General features: G+C 48.7%; 1 protein-coding gene across 1 annotated transcript; it reads left to right on the plus strand.

Moving 5' to 3' along the window:
- The first annotated feature begins 13773 nt into the window (after nt 1–13773).
- LOC124657752 (heat shock 70 kDa protein BIP5-like) lies at nt 13774–15732 on the plus strand. Its single transcript, XM_047196266.1, has one exon. It carries the CDS (start codon nt 13774–13776, stop codon nt 15730–15732), a length of 1959 nt encoding a protein of 652 aa, XP_047052222.1.
- The last annotated feature ends 680 nt before the right edge of the window (nt 15733–16412 follow it).

Consider the following 16412-nt stretch of genomic DNA (forward strand, 5'->3'; position numbering starts at 1 on the left):
TGCGACATCAGCAAAGTTCATGGTTGGGAAGTGCGCCTTGCACGTTGATGGCGTGTATTTCACACGTTCGTTGGGCAACCCCAAGAGGAAGGTATGATGCGCACAGCAGCAAGTTTTCCCTCAGAAAGAAACCAAGGTTTATCGAACCAGGAGGAGCCAAGAAGCACGTTGAAGGTTGATGGCGGCGGGATGTAGTGCGGCGTAACACCAGAGATTCCGGCGCCAACGTGGAACCTGCACAACACAACCAAGCTACTTTGCCCCAACGAAACAGTGAGGTTGTCAATCTCACCGGCTTGCTGTAACAAAGGATTAACCGTATTGTGTGGAAGATGATTGTTTGCGAGAGAAAACGAGTAGAAACAAGTATTGCGGTAGATTGTATTTCGAGTAAAGAGAATTGGACCGGGGTCCACAGTTCACTAGAGGTGTCTCTCCCATAAGACGAACAGCATGTTGGGTGAACAAATTACGGTTGGGCAATTGACAAATAAAGAGAGCATGACAATGCACATACATATCATGATGAGTATAGTGAGATTTAATTGGGCATTACGACAAAGTACATAGACCGCCATCCAACTGCATCTATGCCTAAAAAGTCCACCTTCGAGGTTATCATCCGAACCCCTCCGGTATTAAGTTGCAAACAACGGACAATTGCATTAAGTATGGTGCGTAATGTAATCAACAACTACATCCTTAGACATAGCATCAATGTTTTATCCCTAGTGGCAACAGCACAACACAACCTTAGGGGTTTCTGTCACTCCTCCAGGTGTCAATGCAGGCATGAACCCACTATCGAGCATAAGTACTCCCTCTTGGAGTTAAAAGCATCTACTTGGCCAGAGCATCTACTAATAACGGAGAGCATGCAAGATCATAAACAACACATAAGCATAACTTTGATAATCAACATAACAAGTATTCTCTATTCATCGGATCCCAACAAACGCAACATATAGAATTACATATAGATGATCTTGATCATGATAGGCAGCTCACAAGATCCGACAATGATAGCACAATGGGGAGAAGACAACCATCTAGCTACTGCTATGGACCCATAGTCCAGGGGTAGACTACTCACTCATCACTCCGGAGGCGACCATGGCGGTGTAGAGTCCTCCGGGAGATGATTCCCCTCTCCGGCGAGGTGCCGGAGGCGATCTCCAGGATCCCCCGAGATGGGATCGGCGGCGACGGCGTCTCGGTAATGTTTTCCGTATCGTGGCTCTCGGTGCGGGGGTTTCGTCACGGAGGCTATTTGTAGGCGGAAGGGCAGGTCAAGAGGCGGCACAGGGGGCCCACACCACAGGCCGGCGCGGCCAAGGGGGGCCGCGCCGCCCTAGGGTTTGGCGCCCTGTGGCCCCTCTTCGTCTCTCCTTCGGACTTCCGGAAGCTTCGTGAGAAAATAGGCCTCCGGGCTTTTATTTCGTCCAATTCCGAGAATATTTCTTTACTAGGATTTCGAAACCAAAAACAGCAGAAACAACGAATCGGCACTTCGGCATCTTGTTAATAGGTTAGTTCCGGAAAATGCACGAATATGATATAAAGTGTGCATAAAACATGTAGATAACATCAATAATGTGGCATGGAACACAAGAAATTATCGATACGTTGGAGACGTATCAGCATCCCCAAGCTTAGTTCTGCTCGTCCCGAGGAGGTAAAACGATAACAAAGATAATTTCTGGAGTGACATGCCATCATAAACTTGATCATACTATTTGTAAAGCATATGTAGAGAATGCAGCGATCAAAACAATGTGTATGACATGAGTAAACAAGTGAATCATAAAGCAAAGACTTTTCATGAATAGTACTTCAAGACAAGCATCAATAAGTCTTGCATAAGAGTTAACTCATAAAGCAATAATTCAAGTAAAGGTATTGAAGCAACACAAAAGAAGATTAAGTTTCAGCGGTTGCTTTCAACTTGTAACATGTATATCTCATGGATATTGTCAACATAGAGTAATATAATAAGTGCAATAAGCAAGTATGTAAGAATCAATGCACAGTTCACACAAGTGTTTGCTTCTTGAGGTGGAGAGAAATAGGTGAACTGACTCAACATAAAAGTAAAAAGAATGGTCCTCATAGAGGAAAAGCATCGATTGCTATATTTGTGCTAGAGCTTTGATTTTGAAACATGAAACAATTTTGTCAACGGTAGTAATAAAGCATATGCATCATGTAAATTATATCTTATAAGTTGCAAGCCTCATGCATAGTGTACTAATAGTGCCCGCACCTTGTCCTAATTAGCTTGGACTACCTGGATTATCACCGCAATACATATGCTTTAACCAAGTATCACAAAGGGGTACCTCTATGCCGCCTGTACAAAGGTCTAAGGAGAAAGCTCGCATTTGGATTTCTCGCTTTTGATTATTCTCAACTTAGACATCCATACCGGGACAACATAGACAACGGATAATGGACTCCTCTTTTAATGCTTTAAGCATTCAACAACAATTAATTCTTTTCTCATTAGAGATTTGAGGATGTTTGTCCAAAACTGAAACTTCCACCATGGAACATGGCTTTAGTTAGCGGCCCAATGTTCTTCTCTCACAATATGCATGCTCAAACCATTCAACTCAGTGTAGATCGCCCTTACTTCCGACAAGACGAACATGCATAGCAACTCACATGAAATTCAACAATGAGTTGATGGCGTTCCCCGATAAACATGGTTATCGCACAACAAGCAACTTAATAAGAGATAAAGTGCATAATTACATATTCAATACCACAATAGTTTTTAAGCTATTTGTCCCATGAGCTATATATTGCAAAGGTGAATGATGGAATTTTAAAGGTAGCACTCAAGCAATTTACTTTGGAATGGCGGGAAAATACCATGTAGTAGGTAGGTATGGTGGACACAAATGGCATAGTGGTTGGCTCAAGTATTTTGGATGCATGAGAAGTATTCCCTCTCGATACAAGGTTTAGGCTAGCAAGGTTGTTTGAGGCAAACACAAGGATGAACTAGTACAGCAAAACTCACATAAAAGACATATTGAAAGCATTATAATACTCTATACCGTCTTCCTTGTTGTTCAAACTCAAAACTAGAAATTATCTAGACCTTAGAGAAACCAAATATGCAAACCAAATTTTAGCATGCTCTATGTATTTCTTCATTAATGGGTGCAAAGCATATGATGCAAGAGCTTAAACATGAGCACAACAATTGCCAAGTATCACATTACCCAAAACATTTATAACAATTACTACATGTATCATTTTCCAATTCCAACCATATAACAATTTAACGAAGGAGAAACTTCGCCATGAATACTATGAGTAGAAACCAAGGACATATTTGTCCATAAGCTACAGCGGAGTGTGTATCTCTCCCATAAAGTGAATGCTAGGATCCATTTTATTCAAACAAAACAAAAACAAAAACAAAACGACGCTCCAAGAAAAAGCACATAAGATGTGGCCGAATAAAAATGTAGTTTCAGGGGAGGAACCTGATAATTTGTTGATGAAGAAGGGGATGCCTTGGGCATCCCCAAGCTTAGACGCTTGAGTCTTCTTGATATATGCAGGGGTGAACCACCGGGTGCATCCCCAAGCTTAGAGCTTTCACTCTCCTTGATCATGTTGCATCATACTCCTCTCTTGATCCTTGAAAACTTCCTCCACACCAAACTCGAAACAACTCATTAGAGGGTTAGTGCACAATATAAATTGACATATTCAGAGGTGACACACTCATTCTTAACACTTCTGGACATTGCATAATGCTACTGGACATTAGTGGATCAAAGAAATTCATCCAACATAGCGAAAGAGGCAATGCGAAATAAAAGGCAGAATCTGTCAAAACAGAACAGTTCGTATTGACGAATTTTAAAATGGCACCAGACTTGCTCAAATGAAAATGCTCAAATTGAATGAAAGTTGCGTACATATCTGAGGATCATGCACGTAAATTGGCATAATTTTCTGAGCTTCCTGCAGGGCAGTGGGCTCAGATTCGTGACAGCAAAGAAATCTGGAACTGCGCAGTAATCCAAATCTAGTACTTACTTTTCTATCAACGGCTTAACTTGGCACAACAAAACTCAAAACTAAGATAAGGAGAGGTTGCTACAGTAGTAAACAACTTCCAAGACACAAAATAAAAACAAAGTACTGTAGGTAAAAACATGGGTTGTCTCCCATAAGCGCTTTTCTTTAACGCCTTTCGGCTAGGCGCAGAAAGTGTGTATCAAGTATTATCGAAGGGTGGTGCATTCTCAGCGAGGTGTGGAGTTTTATCAACTAGGCATATTATATTAGATACATAAGTTTTAGCATCTCCCTTTTCATTAGTCTTAGGTGTGCTACTCTCATCAAACAAATTTTCAGGAACAAGCCAAGCATAGTTATTTTCTAGTGCATCATTCATAGCTAGGAGCTTACATGGTATTGGTGCTTTGATCTCCCCTCCATCATCAATATTATTAGTGTATCTTATTCTATCCATATCCATCTTTTCAAGGAGACTAACAAAATTAGTAGGAGAACCAAGCATATTAAATTTAGCAAACACCTTTCTAGCTTCTCTTGCTAGACCACCAAATTCTCTAAGAAGGGTTTCTAATACAAAATCTTTCTTTTCCCCTTCTTCCATATCACCAAGCGTGAAAAACATGTGTTGGATTATAGGATTAAGATTAACAAATTTAGTTTCCAACAAGCGAACTAAATGCGCAGCAGCAATTTCATAAGTAGGCGCAAGATCTATCAAGTGTCTATCTTCAAAATTTTCAATGGTACTAACATGGTTGAAGAATTCTTCTATATTATTTCTCCCGACTATAGACCCATGTCCTACCGGTATGTTCTTTGTGGTAAAATTAAAAGGAAACATGATGAATTGAGTAAAGTGAATGCAGGTAAACTAATTTTTTTTGTGTTTTTGATATAGCAAACAAGATAGCAAATAAAGTAAAACTAGCAACTAATTTTTTTGTGTTTTGATTTAGTGCAGCAAACAAAGTAGTAAATAAAATAAAGCAAGACAAAAACAAAGTAAAGAGATTGAGAAGTGGAGACTCCCCTTGCGAGCGTGTCTTGATCTCCCCGGCAACGGCGCCGAGAAAAGAGCTTGATGGCGTGTATTTCACACGTTCGTTGGGCAACCCCAAGAGGAAGGTATGATGCGCACAGCAGCAAGTTTTCCCTCGGAAAGAAACCAAGGTTTATCGAACCAGGAGGAGCCAAGAAGCACGTTGAAGGTTGATGGCGGCGGGATGTAGTGCGGCGCAACACCAGAGATTCCGGCGCCAACGTGGAACCTGCACAACACAACCAAGCTACTTTGCCCCAACGAAACAGTGAGGTTGTCAATCTCACCGGCTTGCTGTAACAAAGGATTAACCGTATTGTGTGGAAGATGATTGTTTGCAGAGAAAACGGTAGAAACAAGTATTGCGATGGATTGTATTTCGAGTAAAGAGAATTGGACCGGGGTCCACAGTTCACTAGAGGTGTCTCTCCCATAAGACGAACAGCATGTTGGGTGAACAAATTACGGTTGGGCAATTGACAAATAAAGAGAGCATGACAATGCACATACATATCATGATGAGTATAGTGAGATTTAATTGGGCATTACGACAAAGTACATAGACCGCCATCCAAGCTGCATCTATGCCTAAAAAGTCCACCTTCGAGGTTATCATCCGAACCCCTCCGGTATTAAGTTGCAAACAACGAGACAATTGCATTAAGTATGGTGCGTAATGTAATCAACAACTACATCCTTAGACATAGCATCAATGTTTTATCCCTAGTGGCAACAGCACAACACAACCTTAGGGGTTTCGTCACTCCCCCGAGTGTCAATGCAGGCATGAACCCACTATCGAGCATAAGTACTCCCTCTTGGAGTTAAAAGCATCTACTTGGCCGGAGCATCTACTAATAACGGAGAGCATGCAAGATCATAAACAACACATAAGCATAACTTTGATAATCAACATAACAAGTATTCTCTATTCATCGGATCCCAACAAACGCAACATATAGAATTACATATAGATGATCTTGATCATGATAGGCAGCTCACAAGATCCGACAATGATAGCACAATGGGGAGAAGACAACCATCTAGCTACTGCTATGGACCCATAGTCCAGGGGTAGACTACTCACTCATCACTCCGGAGGCGACCATGGCGGTGTAGAGTCCTCCGGGAGATGATTCCCCTCTCCGGCAGGGTGCCGGAGGCGATCTCCAGGATCCCCCGAGATGGGATCGGCGGCGACGGCGTCTCGGTAATGTTTTCCGTATCGTGGCTCTCGATGCTGGGGGTTTCGTCACGGAGGCTATTTGTAGGCGGAAGGGCAGGTCAAGAGGCGGCACAGGGGGCCCACACCACAGGCCGGCGCGGCCAAGGGGGCCGCGCCGCCCTAGGGTTTGGCGCCCCTGTGGCCCCTCTTCGTCTCTCCTTCGGACTTCCGGAAGCTTCGTGAGAAAATAGGCCTCCGGGCTTTTATTTCGTCCAATTCCGAGAATATTTCTTTACTAGGATTTACGAAACCAAAAACAGCAGAAAACAGCAAGCGGCACTTCGGCATCTTGTTAATAGGTTAGTTCCAGAAAATGCACGAATATGATATAAAGTGTGCATAAAACATGTAGATAACATCAATAATGTGGCATGGAACACAAGAAATTATCGATACGTTGGAGACGTATCACACGTCGCCAACACAAGGGAAGCAACTCCGCGGGCGGAAGATTCCTGCCAATCCTTGATGAGTTCCGGCACCTGCTTGATAAGTTTGGTCATGGTGTCAATCACCGTAGTTCCGTCTCTCTTCAGCGATAGCGACCTGGCGACTCCGTGACATGCCTCGAAGAGGTTGTCAATAGAGCTCTGCGCCTCCTCATACGCTTCTGTCCTCTTCAGGGTGGCATCCTTCGTCCACTCAAAACCGAGACTCGCTTCGCAAAATACGATCAGTTTTCTGCGAACAGAAGCACAAGTTTGAAGGGGTCGGAGTCACAAAGAAAGGAAAAAAGAGGTCCTTACGGAAGATAATCTTGTCAATTGCCTCCGCCTCCGCCTCGTAGCTCTTGTTTTTGGCGGCCAAGGTCTGGATTCTCTGCTGACTCTTTTTGAGCTTCTCAGCGAGATCCGACAGTTCTCGGGCATGCTTCTCCAAGAGTTCTTTTTTCTTCTTGGTCTCCCCCTCGGAGCATTCCTTTAGGAATTTCTTGAGAGATTCATTCTCCGCCTCAAGAACTTCGATCTTGGCGGAAAGGGAGTCGAGTGAGGGGCGTTTGGCAACTTCATCTGGAACTCGGAATTTCAACAACAAGGTTAATATAGTCACATTGACAATACTGGGGGCTCAGTCGGAGTTATTACCTTCAAAACCCTTGATACGGGTCTCCAGCAGTGCAATGGCCTTCTGATTATCCGCGTCCCTGGTTTGAAGCAGTTCAATTTCTTGTCTCTGCTCCAGCACATGGGTGCGCAAATCTTCGTGCAGTTTCCGCGTGTTCTGTGAGAGCAGTTTTAATGATTAGACGGAAATTCAAATTCTTGGGGGCTGGACGGAAGTTCAAATCTTTAGCATGTGAAAATTTTGATTTTCCGCTACAATCTACAAGTTTAAGACATTGGCTCATACATGTTACTCGGAAAGAATGCATTAACCAATGCCTGGGGGCTGGTGTTACCTGACGCACATTCTTGTGCTTGGCGAAAAAAGCCTTGATGCCGCCTTCAAGCTCATTCAGCTCCTGCTCCTCCGTGTTCGCAGGCCCCCACACTTGCTCCATCATGTCGGAAATTTCCTTGTGGCGCTGTGAAAGGGGGACCTTTTGCAGAATTGGGAAGAAGTGGGGATGAGTTTGAGGCGTTCCAGTGGCGCCGCTCAAGAGGAGTTTTCTCTCGACTTTGTCAGCCGGAACGTCAGTTGAGGTAGCCGTGGGCTGCTCAGGTGGAGGTGCAGAGGAGGAGGCGCCCTTGCCGGAATCTCCCTTGTCAGATTCGACAATTGGATCCTCCGGAAGGTCATCAACGTTGATGACGTCCTTGGGATCCGACTTGGCGGCGGATGAGGCTTTAGGCGGAACCTCCACTTCTGGGGTAACTGGAATAGAAGCCGGAGACGGCTTGACCCTCTTCTTGGTGATCTTGGGGGCTTGGCTTTCGGAGCTTTTGCTGCAATAAAAGAATAAGAAGCATAAACAAGTTAATGTATGTTAACTCACAGCAGCAACAAGAGCTTGTTACGGAAACCAAATGCTTACCCAGTTGGTATAAAAAATTGCTGGATGTTGGGTTGAGCGCGGTTGCTGGTATCAATAAGCTTGAGGCGTTTCTTCTCCGTCTCCGCCTTACGGGTAGCCGCGATGCTAGGTGCTTCGCGGGCACGTTTGGCTGCAGGGCTGGAGGGAGCAGCTTTCTTCCTCTTGGAAGGACGCGGAGCTTCGGGAGCTTCCGCTTCAGACGCGGCTTCCGGGTCGGTATTGCCGGTTTGCGGGGCCCGGAGGAGAGTTCCGAGCTCGCCTTCCTCGAGGGCTTCGAGCTTTGTTACCAAACCAAGACTTAGACAAAATTTAAGGCATGGAGGAATTGACAGGCACGTCAGGATAACGTACCGCGGTCCCGGAACCGTTGGTGTGGATGTCTTTGTTACACACGTGAACGTGAAGTTCACGCGGAATCTTGATGAGGAGCCGGATCCTCTTGTCGATGGCGTCGGCGGAGAGATTATCTTTCGTGGCGCGCATCGGATCGTCGCGCCCCGTGTAGTGGAACATCAAGCGGTCCCGATGCTGAAGTGGCTGGATCCGCTTGGTGAACCAGGACATGGTAAGGTCTTTCCCCGACAGACCCTCCTCCGTGAGCTTGCAGATCCGCCTAACTGCGCGGGTCAGTTGAGGCGACTCGGAGAGGTGAGGGCACTGCGTCCATGCCGGAGTTTCGCTGGCGGGGCTGTTCTTGAATAATGGTAGTTTCTTGTTGCTTGCCGGGTCGGAGACGTCCTTCAGATAGAAGAAGCCTCCGGACCAGTACCGCGCGGATTCGTGGCGGTCGGTATGGGGGTAGACGCGGCCGGGGCGGAGCATGAAGGTGATGGATCCGCAAGTCGCCAACTCAGAGGTTTGGCGGATCTTCTCCTTCTTGACGGAGAAATAATATTGGAAAAGAGGAAGTTCGGGAGTTACCCGGAGGTGGCCCTCGCAGAGGGTAACGTGGTTGCTCGATCGCCGGGACGCTGTTTGGCGATATGTTGTGGGGCTGGAGCCCGTACGCCTTCAGGATTTCCGAGAAGAAATCCGATGGCGGAAAAGAGAAACCTCGCTCCACCAGCGCCTTGGTCACCACCATCTCGCCATCATGAGGGGCAGGAGCTAGGGAGCCCGGAACTGTTCGCCAGCTTCCAGGACGCAAGAAACCTTCCGCCTCAAGGTTCTGCAGCTCCGTTTCAGTGGTGGTGCAGGGCCACCATTTCCCTTTGGCTTCGGAGTCTCGCTGACGAGCCTTGGATTTCTTGGCGGCAATCTCTTCCGCCTTCTGTTCTGCCTGTTCCTCCCCGGAGGCTTTCTCCGGGTTAGCAGAGGTTCCTTCGGTGTCCTTACCGGAGTCCTTGATGGGATCCAGATGGACCGGGGTGAAGGGTGGAGGGGCGGAAGAGATAGGAGTTGCCATGATGGGCTCGGAGGTTGGAGGCGGAGTCACAGAAGACATCTGAAGAAAAAGAAGCGGTGGCGGAAAACGTAATGTTAGTCGGATCCACATCGTCTTCCTAAGCATCATCTCTTCCAACTACGGCGAAAGACCGAAGCTCGAGAACTCACCGTGATGGATTCCGCGGTGGTCGGAAGTCGCCGGCGACGAGGATTTTGCACGGTGGCTCGCTGATGTTAAGAACACGATGAACTGTGCGGTGGCGCAGCAGCTCCGGCGAGACTCCGGCGGGTTTTCCGGCAGACTCCGGCACGGCGGAGGAGGAGCTCCAGGGCGGCGCTTCGCAGAGAGGTAGAAAGGGGGGTGAATGAGAGGTTTAGGCGTAGACGGTGGATATTTATAGGCCGAGAGGAGGAATCCTGTGGTCGGAACGCAAGCGTCGCACCGTTGGATGCGTGACACGTGTCCAAACCCTAAACGGTAAAAATGGCTAAGGATAAGTTACCGCTCAAATTGCGCGAAAATGGCGCCAGAATTGGCGGAACCGTTTGAGTCTCTTAAGATTCCGGGTAAACAGCGCGATGATAAGCAGTTCTCGTTCGCAAGCAGGGGAGAAACCCGGAGACGTATTTTGCACTGTCGATGGATGAAGTCCCGCAGGATGAGAAGATTTTCCAACTAAAAGTTGGGAAAGAAGAAAATGTGAAGTTGGAGTTCTTCAAGTTTCTCCGCGTTACCAACATTGCCGGAGACCATAAGGCGCTAGCAAGGCAGAAACAGAAGGTGAAACTCGGAGAACTCTGGGGGCTACCGTTGTGGGTATACTTCATGGGTGTACCATCGACGGTGCCTAGATCCGGCAAGCCCGGGTGGCCCATAGATGGTGATGAGGCATGTGGCCCATCGGGCGGCCCGATTCTGTCGTTGATCCTGAAGGATGAAGTCCGGCCCAGGAGAAGGGAGCCGGATCCGACCGACCTTTGGAGGAACCCGGATTCATGAAGGCCCAGCAGGAACCCGGATCCGGGCACACGTATGGAGGGAGGCGGATCCTTGACGTACACGGCAAGAAGTAGTACCGTAGTTAGGCAAACCTGTAATCCGGCTAGGACTCTCCATGTAAACCCTAGATCCGTGCGCCTTTATAAGCCGGATCCCGGGAGCCCTAGAGGCAGAACCACAACTCATTGTAACAACGCGAAAGCGCCCAGATAATTCCAGACAAGCAGCAGTAGGCCCTGTCATCGTGCAGGTGTTCCGAAGCTGGGTAAATCGCGTACCACCGTCCCGTGTGCACTCCTTCTTATGGCCCCTTCTTCTTCTCCCCCTCGTGAGGATCCCTCCTCCGAGGTACCGTCGATTAGGCAACGACAACTCTTTACTCGTACCGTGGTATGTGGTCTCTTATGAACCATTCATATGCTTGCAAGCTAATTAGACGACATTCCACCGAGAGGGCCCAGAGTATATCTATCCATCATCGGGATGGACAAATCTCACTCTTTGATCCATATGCTTCAACTCATACTTTCTGAATACTTAATCCCACCTTTATAACCACCCATTTACGCAGTGGCGTTTGATGTAATCAAGGTACCCTTCCGGTATAAGTGATTTACATAATCTCATGGTCGAAGGACTAGGTAACTATGTATTGAAAGCTTATAGCAAATGAACTTAATAACGTGATCTTATGCTACGCTTAATTGGGTGTGTCCATTACATCATTCATCAATGACATAACCTTGTTATTAATAACATCCAATGTTCATGATCACGAAACGATGATCATCTATTAATCAACAAGCTAGTTATACAAGAGGCTTACTAGGGACTCCTTGTTGTTCACATAACACACATGTATCAATGTTTCGGTTAATACAATTATAGCATGGTATGTAAACATTTATCATAAACATGAACATATGTAATAACCACTTTATTATTGCCTCTTGGGCATATCTCCAACAGTCCCACCACTACGCGGAGGTCTCGCGCAATACTAAAATACACCCCATGTAGCTGCTTCACAAAAAAACTCGTTTTGGCACCCCGAAAATGAAAAAATCATCGCCCATGGGTCGGATTGGAAATCCGCTTCCGGGGTCTTGCTTCCCATCCCAGGGACCACACACGTGCCAAATATGGCCTCGTTCCGACAAACTATGCGGTGTCACGGGCTGTTTCCTACTCATTTGACCTAAAATCCATAGAACTCCGGACATGATAGCCCTGTTTGTGAAGGGTTTTCCAAAATAATTGTCGTATTATAATTCCGACTTTTGGAGTGGTTACCAGGACACATAAAATTATGCCATGCGTCTCTAACGGATTTTCTGACTTCGTTCAAATTGTCATTTGGCCAAAACGGACCCCCACGGAGATGCGGTATGGCCGTACCAGGCGCGCTGGTGCACCTGTTCACCATCACGCTAAACGGAAAACATTTAGCACATAAAATGATGTATCATAGACATAAAAATATTTTTCCCGGAATTTATGGAGCGACGAAAAGTGTACCCCTAGTTTAAATCCGGCCAGTTTCCAGCGGATTCGGCGGGACACCGCAGGAAGCCGCATGGATTCCCAGATAGCTAGCGCGCACATATGGCATGTGATGTATGGTGCGAAGGCGGTGTCCTACCACTACGCAGAGGTCTCGCGCAATACTAAAATGCGTCCATGTAGCTGCTTCACAAAAAAAAACCGTTTTGGCACCCCGAAAATGAAAAACCTATCTCACATGGGTCGGATTGGAAATACGCTCCCGGGGCCTTGCTTCCCATCCTAGGTACCACACACGTGCCAAATATGGCCTCGATCCGACAAACTATGCGGTGTCACAGACCGTTTCCTACTTATTTGCCCTAAAAGCCATAGAACTCCGGACGTGATAGCTCTGTTTGTGAAGGGTTTTCCAAAATAATTAATGTACCCTAATTCTAATTTTTAGAGTGGTTACTAGGACACATGAAATGACGCCATGTGGCTCCAAGGGATTTTCTAACTTAGTTTAAATTGCCATCCGGCCAAAATGGCCCCACGAAGATGCGGTATGGTCGTACCGGGCGCGCTGGTGCACCCGTTCACCATCGCGCTAAACGGAAAAAAATTAGCACATAAAGTGATGTGTCGTAGACCTAAAAAAAAATTCGCGGAATTTATTGAGCGACGGAAAGTGTACCCCTAGTTCAAATCCGGTCAGTTTCCAGCGGATTCGGCGAGACACCGCAGGAAGCCGTAGGGATTTCCAGATAGCTGGCGCGCACATATGGCATGTGATATGTGGTGCGAAGGCGGTGTCCTACTACTACGCGGAGATCTCGCGCAATACAAAAATACGCCCCATGTAGCTGCTTCACAAAAAAAACCGTTTTGATACCCCGAAAATGAAAAAACCATCGCCCATGGGTCGGATTGGAAATCCGCTTCCGGGGCCTTGCTTCCCATTTGGCAACGATACGCCGAGAGTCAGACGGCTGGCTGGCCGTGCCAGACCATACGCCGACGGTTCCGACATTTGGCCATCGGCATACGCCACGGCCGTCGGCGTACGTCGCCATTCCTGTAGTGAGGTGCTTCGGGCCCTCACTGTCACGCCCCAAAATTTCAGTCCAGATTCAAGCCAAACAAAATTAAAGAGTCCAATTAATTTAGACATAATATAATTGGTGATAAATTTTGAAATTACGGAAATTTTGGTGAGGTCCGGAACAACTGTGGTACCAGTTCTAAACCTTATCGGCCAACAACGGATTCTTTTTGGAAACGGATCGAACAATGAAATCAATTGCTCGTCAACACGTCACGTAGTCAGCCTGGCTCACAGCCGCTCGATCATCGCATCCCACGGCCCAGATCACCCCGCCGCCACGCTCCCGAGGAGCAGACAGCGTCGGAGACAACCTCCGATTCGACGACGTGACGCCCTCGCGCGCGGTATGTTCTGCCGCCATAAATAGCAGCGCCTCCACCACCTCCTGCTATGTACTACTTCAGCTAGCTACCTTCGAGAAAAGATCAATCGAACGGGCTCGCGATCGATCACCGGCGCCATGGCTCGCGATCGCCGGCGCCATGGCTCGCTCGTCGCAGCTGTTCGGGGCATGTTGCTCGCGGTGCTGCTCGTCGCGGCCACGGCGATTCCCTCTGCTGGAGCGGCGCAGGCGTCGACGGCGACGAAGGGTTCCGGCGGGCCGGTGATCGGCATCGACCTGGGCACGACGTACTCGTGCGTGGGTGTGTACCGGAACGGGCACGTGGAGATCATCGCCAACGACCAGGGGAACCGGATCACTCCGTCCTGGGTTGCTTTCACCGACACCGGCGAGAGGCTCATCGGCGAGGCTGCAAAGAACCAGGCCGCCGCCAACCCGCTCCGCACCGTCTACGACGCCAAGCGCCTCATCGGCCGCCAGTTTTCCGACGCCGAGGTGCAGAGGGACATGAAGCTGCTACCGTACAAGGTCGTGGAGAAAAACGGAAAGCCGCACGCGGAGGTGGAGGTGAAAGGCGGCGACGTCAGGCTGTTTAGCCCAGAGGAGGTCAGCGCCATGGTGCTGACGCGGATGAAGGAGACGGCGGAGGCGTACCTCGGCGAGAAGGTGCGGGACGCCGTGATCACCATCCCGGCCTACTTCAACGACGCCCAGCGCCAGGCCACCAAGGACGCCGGCGCCATCGCGGGGCTCAACGTCGTCCGCCTCATCAACGAGCCCACCGCCGCCGCTCTCGCCTATGGACTTGACAAGGTGGATGAGAAGAAGGAAAAGACCGTGCTCGTCTTCGACCTCGGCGGCGGAACCTTCGATGTCAGCGTGCTCGCGCTCGACGGCGGCGTCTTCGAGGTCCTCGCCACCAACGGCGACACACACCTCGGGGGCGAGGACTTCGACCAGCGCGTCATGGACCACTTCATCAAGCTCGTCAAGCGGAAGCACGGCGTCGACGTTTCCGGCGACGCCCGCGCGCTCGGCAAGCTCCGCCGCGAGTGCGAGCGCGCCAAGCGGGCGCTCAGCAACCAGCACCAGGTCCGAGTCGAGATCGAGTCGCTGGTCAACGGCGTCGACCTGTCGGAGCCGCTCACCAGGGCAAGGTTCGAGGAGCTCAACGCCGACCTCTTTCGCAAGACCATGGCACCCGTCAAGAAGGCCATGCAGGACGCCGGGCTCTCCAAGGCCGACATCGACGAGGTCGTGCTCGTCGGCGGCAGCACCAGGATCCCCAAGATCCAGCAGCTCCTCAAAGACTACTTCCAAGGCAAGGAGCCCCACAAGGGTGTCAACCCCGACGAGGCGGTGGCATACGGCGCCGCCGTGCAGGCGAGCATCGTGCGGGGCGACAACGACGGCTTGTTGGTGCTCGACGTGACGCCGCTGACGCTCGGCATTGAGACGGCCGGCGGCGTGATGGCGAGCGTGCTGCCACGGAACTCGCCGGTGCCGACCAAGAGGGCGCAGATGTTCACCACCTACAAGGACAGGCAGACCACGGTGACGGTCATGGTGTTCGAGGGCGAGCGGAGCATGACGAAAGACAACCGGCTCCTCGGCAAGTTTGACCTTACCGGGATCGCGCCGGCGCCTAGGGGCAGGGCACAGATCGAGGTGGCCTTCGAGGTGGACGTCAACGGCATCCTCCACGTGCGGGCGGCGGACAAGGGAACCGGCAGGTCGGAGAAGATCGAGATTGTCAGTGCCGCCGACCGCCGCATCAGCCCGGAGGAGATCGACCGCATGGTGCGCGAGGCGGAGGAGTTCGCCGAGCAGGACAAGATGGTGATGGAGAAGGTGGACGCGCGGAACAAGCTGGAGGCGTACGCGTACAATGTCCGGACGACGGTCGATGGCGAGATGGGACGGAGGATGGACGGCGGCGATAAGGAGAGGGTGGAAGAGGCGGCAAGGGAGGTCAGCGAGTGGCTCGATAACGCCGGCTTGGACGCTGAGGCGGACGACTACGCAGAGAAGCTTCAGGAGCTAGAGGATGTCTGCAACCCTGTCTTTGCCGCCGCCTACCAGAAGTCCAGCAGCAGCCAGAACGAGGATGACCATCGCGAGCTTTAGACTTCCATTTACTAGCTAGCTTTAGTTTTTATTAAGATTATTAGACTTGAATTACGAATTGTTCTGTACATAATCCACTATTATTTTGGTAGATTTAAATTCTGGAGTTTTCGAACATAGAGAATCTCATAAGGTTTCCAAAGGAATGAGGTTACAGGGTGAAATTAAAATACTCCCTACAATTCAATATTACTCCGTATTCCATTTACTAGCTAGCTTTCCAAAGGAAACGAGGTTAGTATCTGTGTCTCCCAAGAACAGGGACGAACTAACTTGGTTTTTTTTTAAACGGAGGTAAAAGCTTTGCCCCAATATATTAATTAAGATATAGATGTATATAGAACTAAAAATATACATCCATATTTATGATAGTTAATATGGATCAGAGTAAAGTATAATGTCTTAAAGAGTTAGTCACCAAAATTCTTAAGATGAAAAGTGACGGCATTAAGACCTGATACAACCTCCGGCGACGAACCGTCGCCCTTCAGCACAACGACACTAACAAGGTGCAAACCGCATAAAACAATACTACGGAGTACTACAAGATGCCTCCCTGCACTAGTCCTCTTATGATAGTAAACGGAGAGAGAAGAATTATAAAAGAAGAAAAATTGGGCAATGTGTTGTTGCAGAGACTAGGTGTAATTGGTATCTCTGCGATATTAATATATGCTTTT

The sequence above is a fragment of the Lolium rigidum genome, chromosome 5 (genome assembly GCF_022539505.1).
Source record: "Lolium rigidum isolate FL_2022 chromosome 5, APGP_CSIRO_Lrig_0.1, whole genome shotgun sequence".
Lineage (NCBI taxonomy): Eukaryota > Viridiplantae > Streptophyta > Magnoliopsida > Poales > Poaceae > Lolium > Lolium rigidum.

Excerpts from the sequence above, each read along its gene's own strand:
- LOC124657752 (XM_047196266.1), top strand. The coding sequence starts at position 13,774 with ATGTTGCTCGCGGTGCTGCTCGTCGCGGCCACGGCGATTCCCTCTGCT.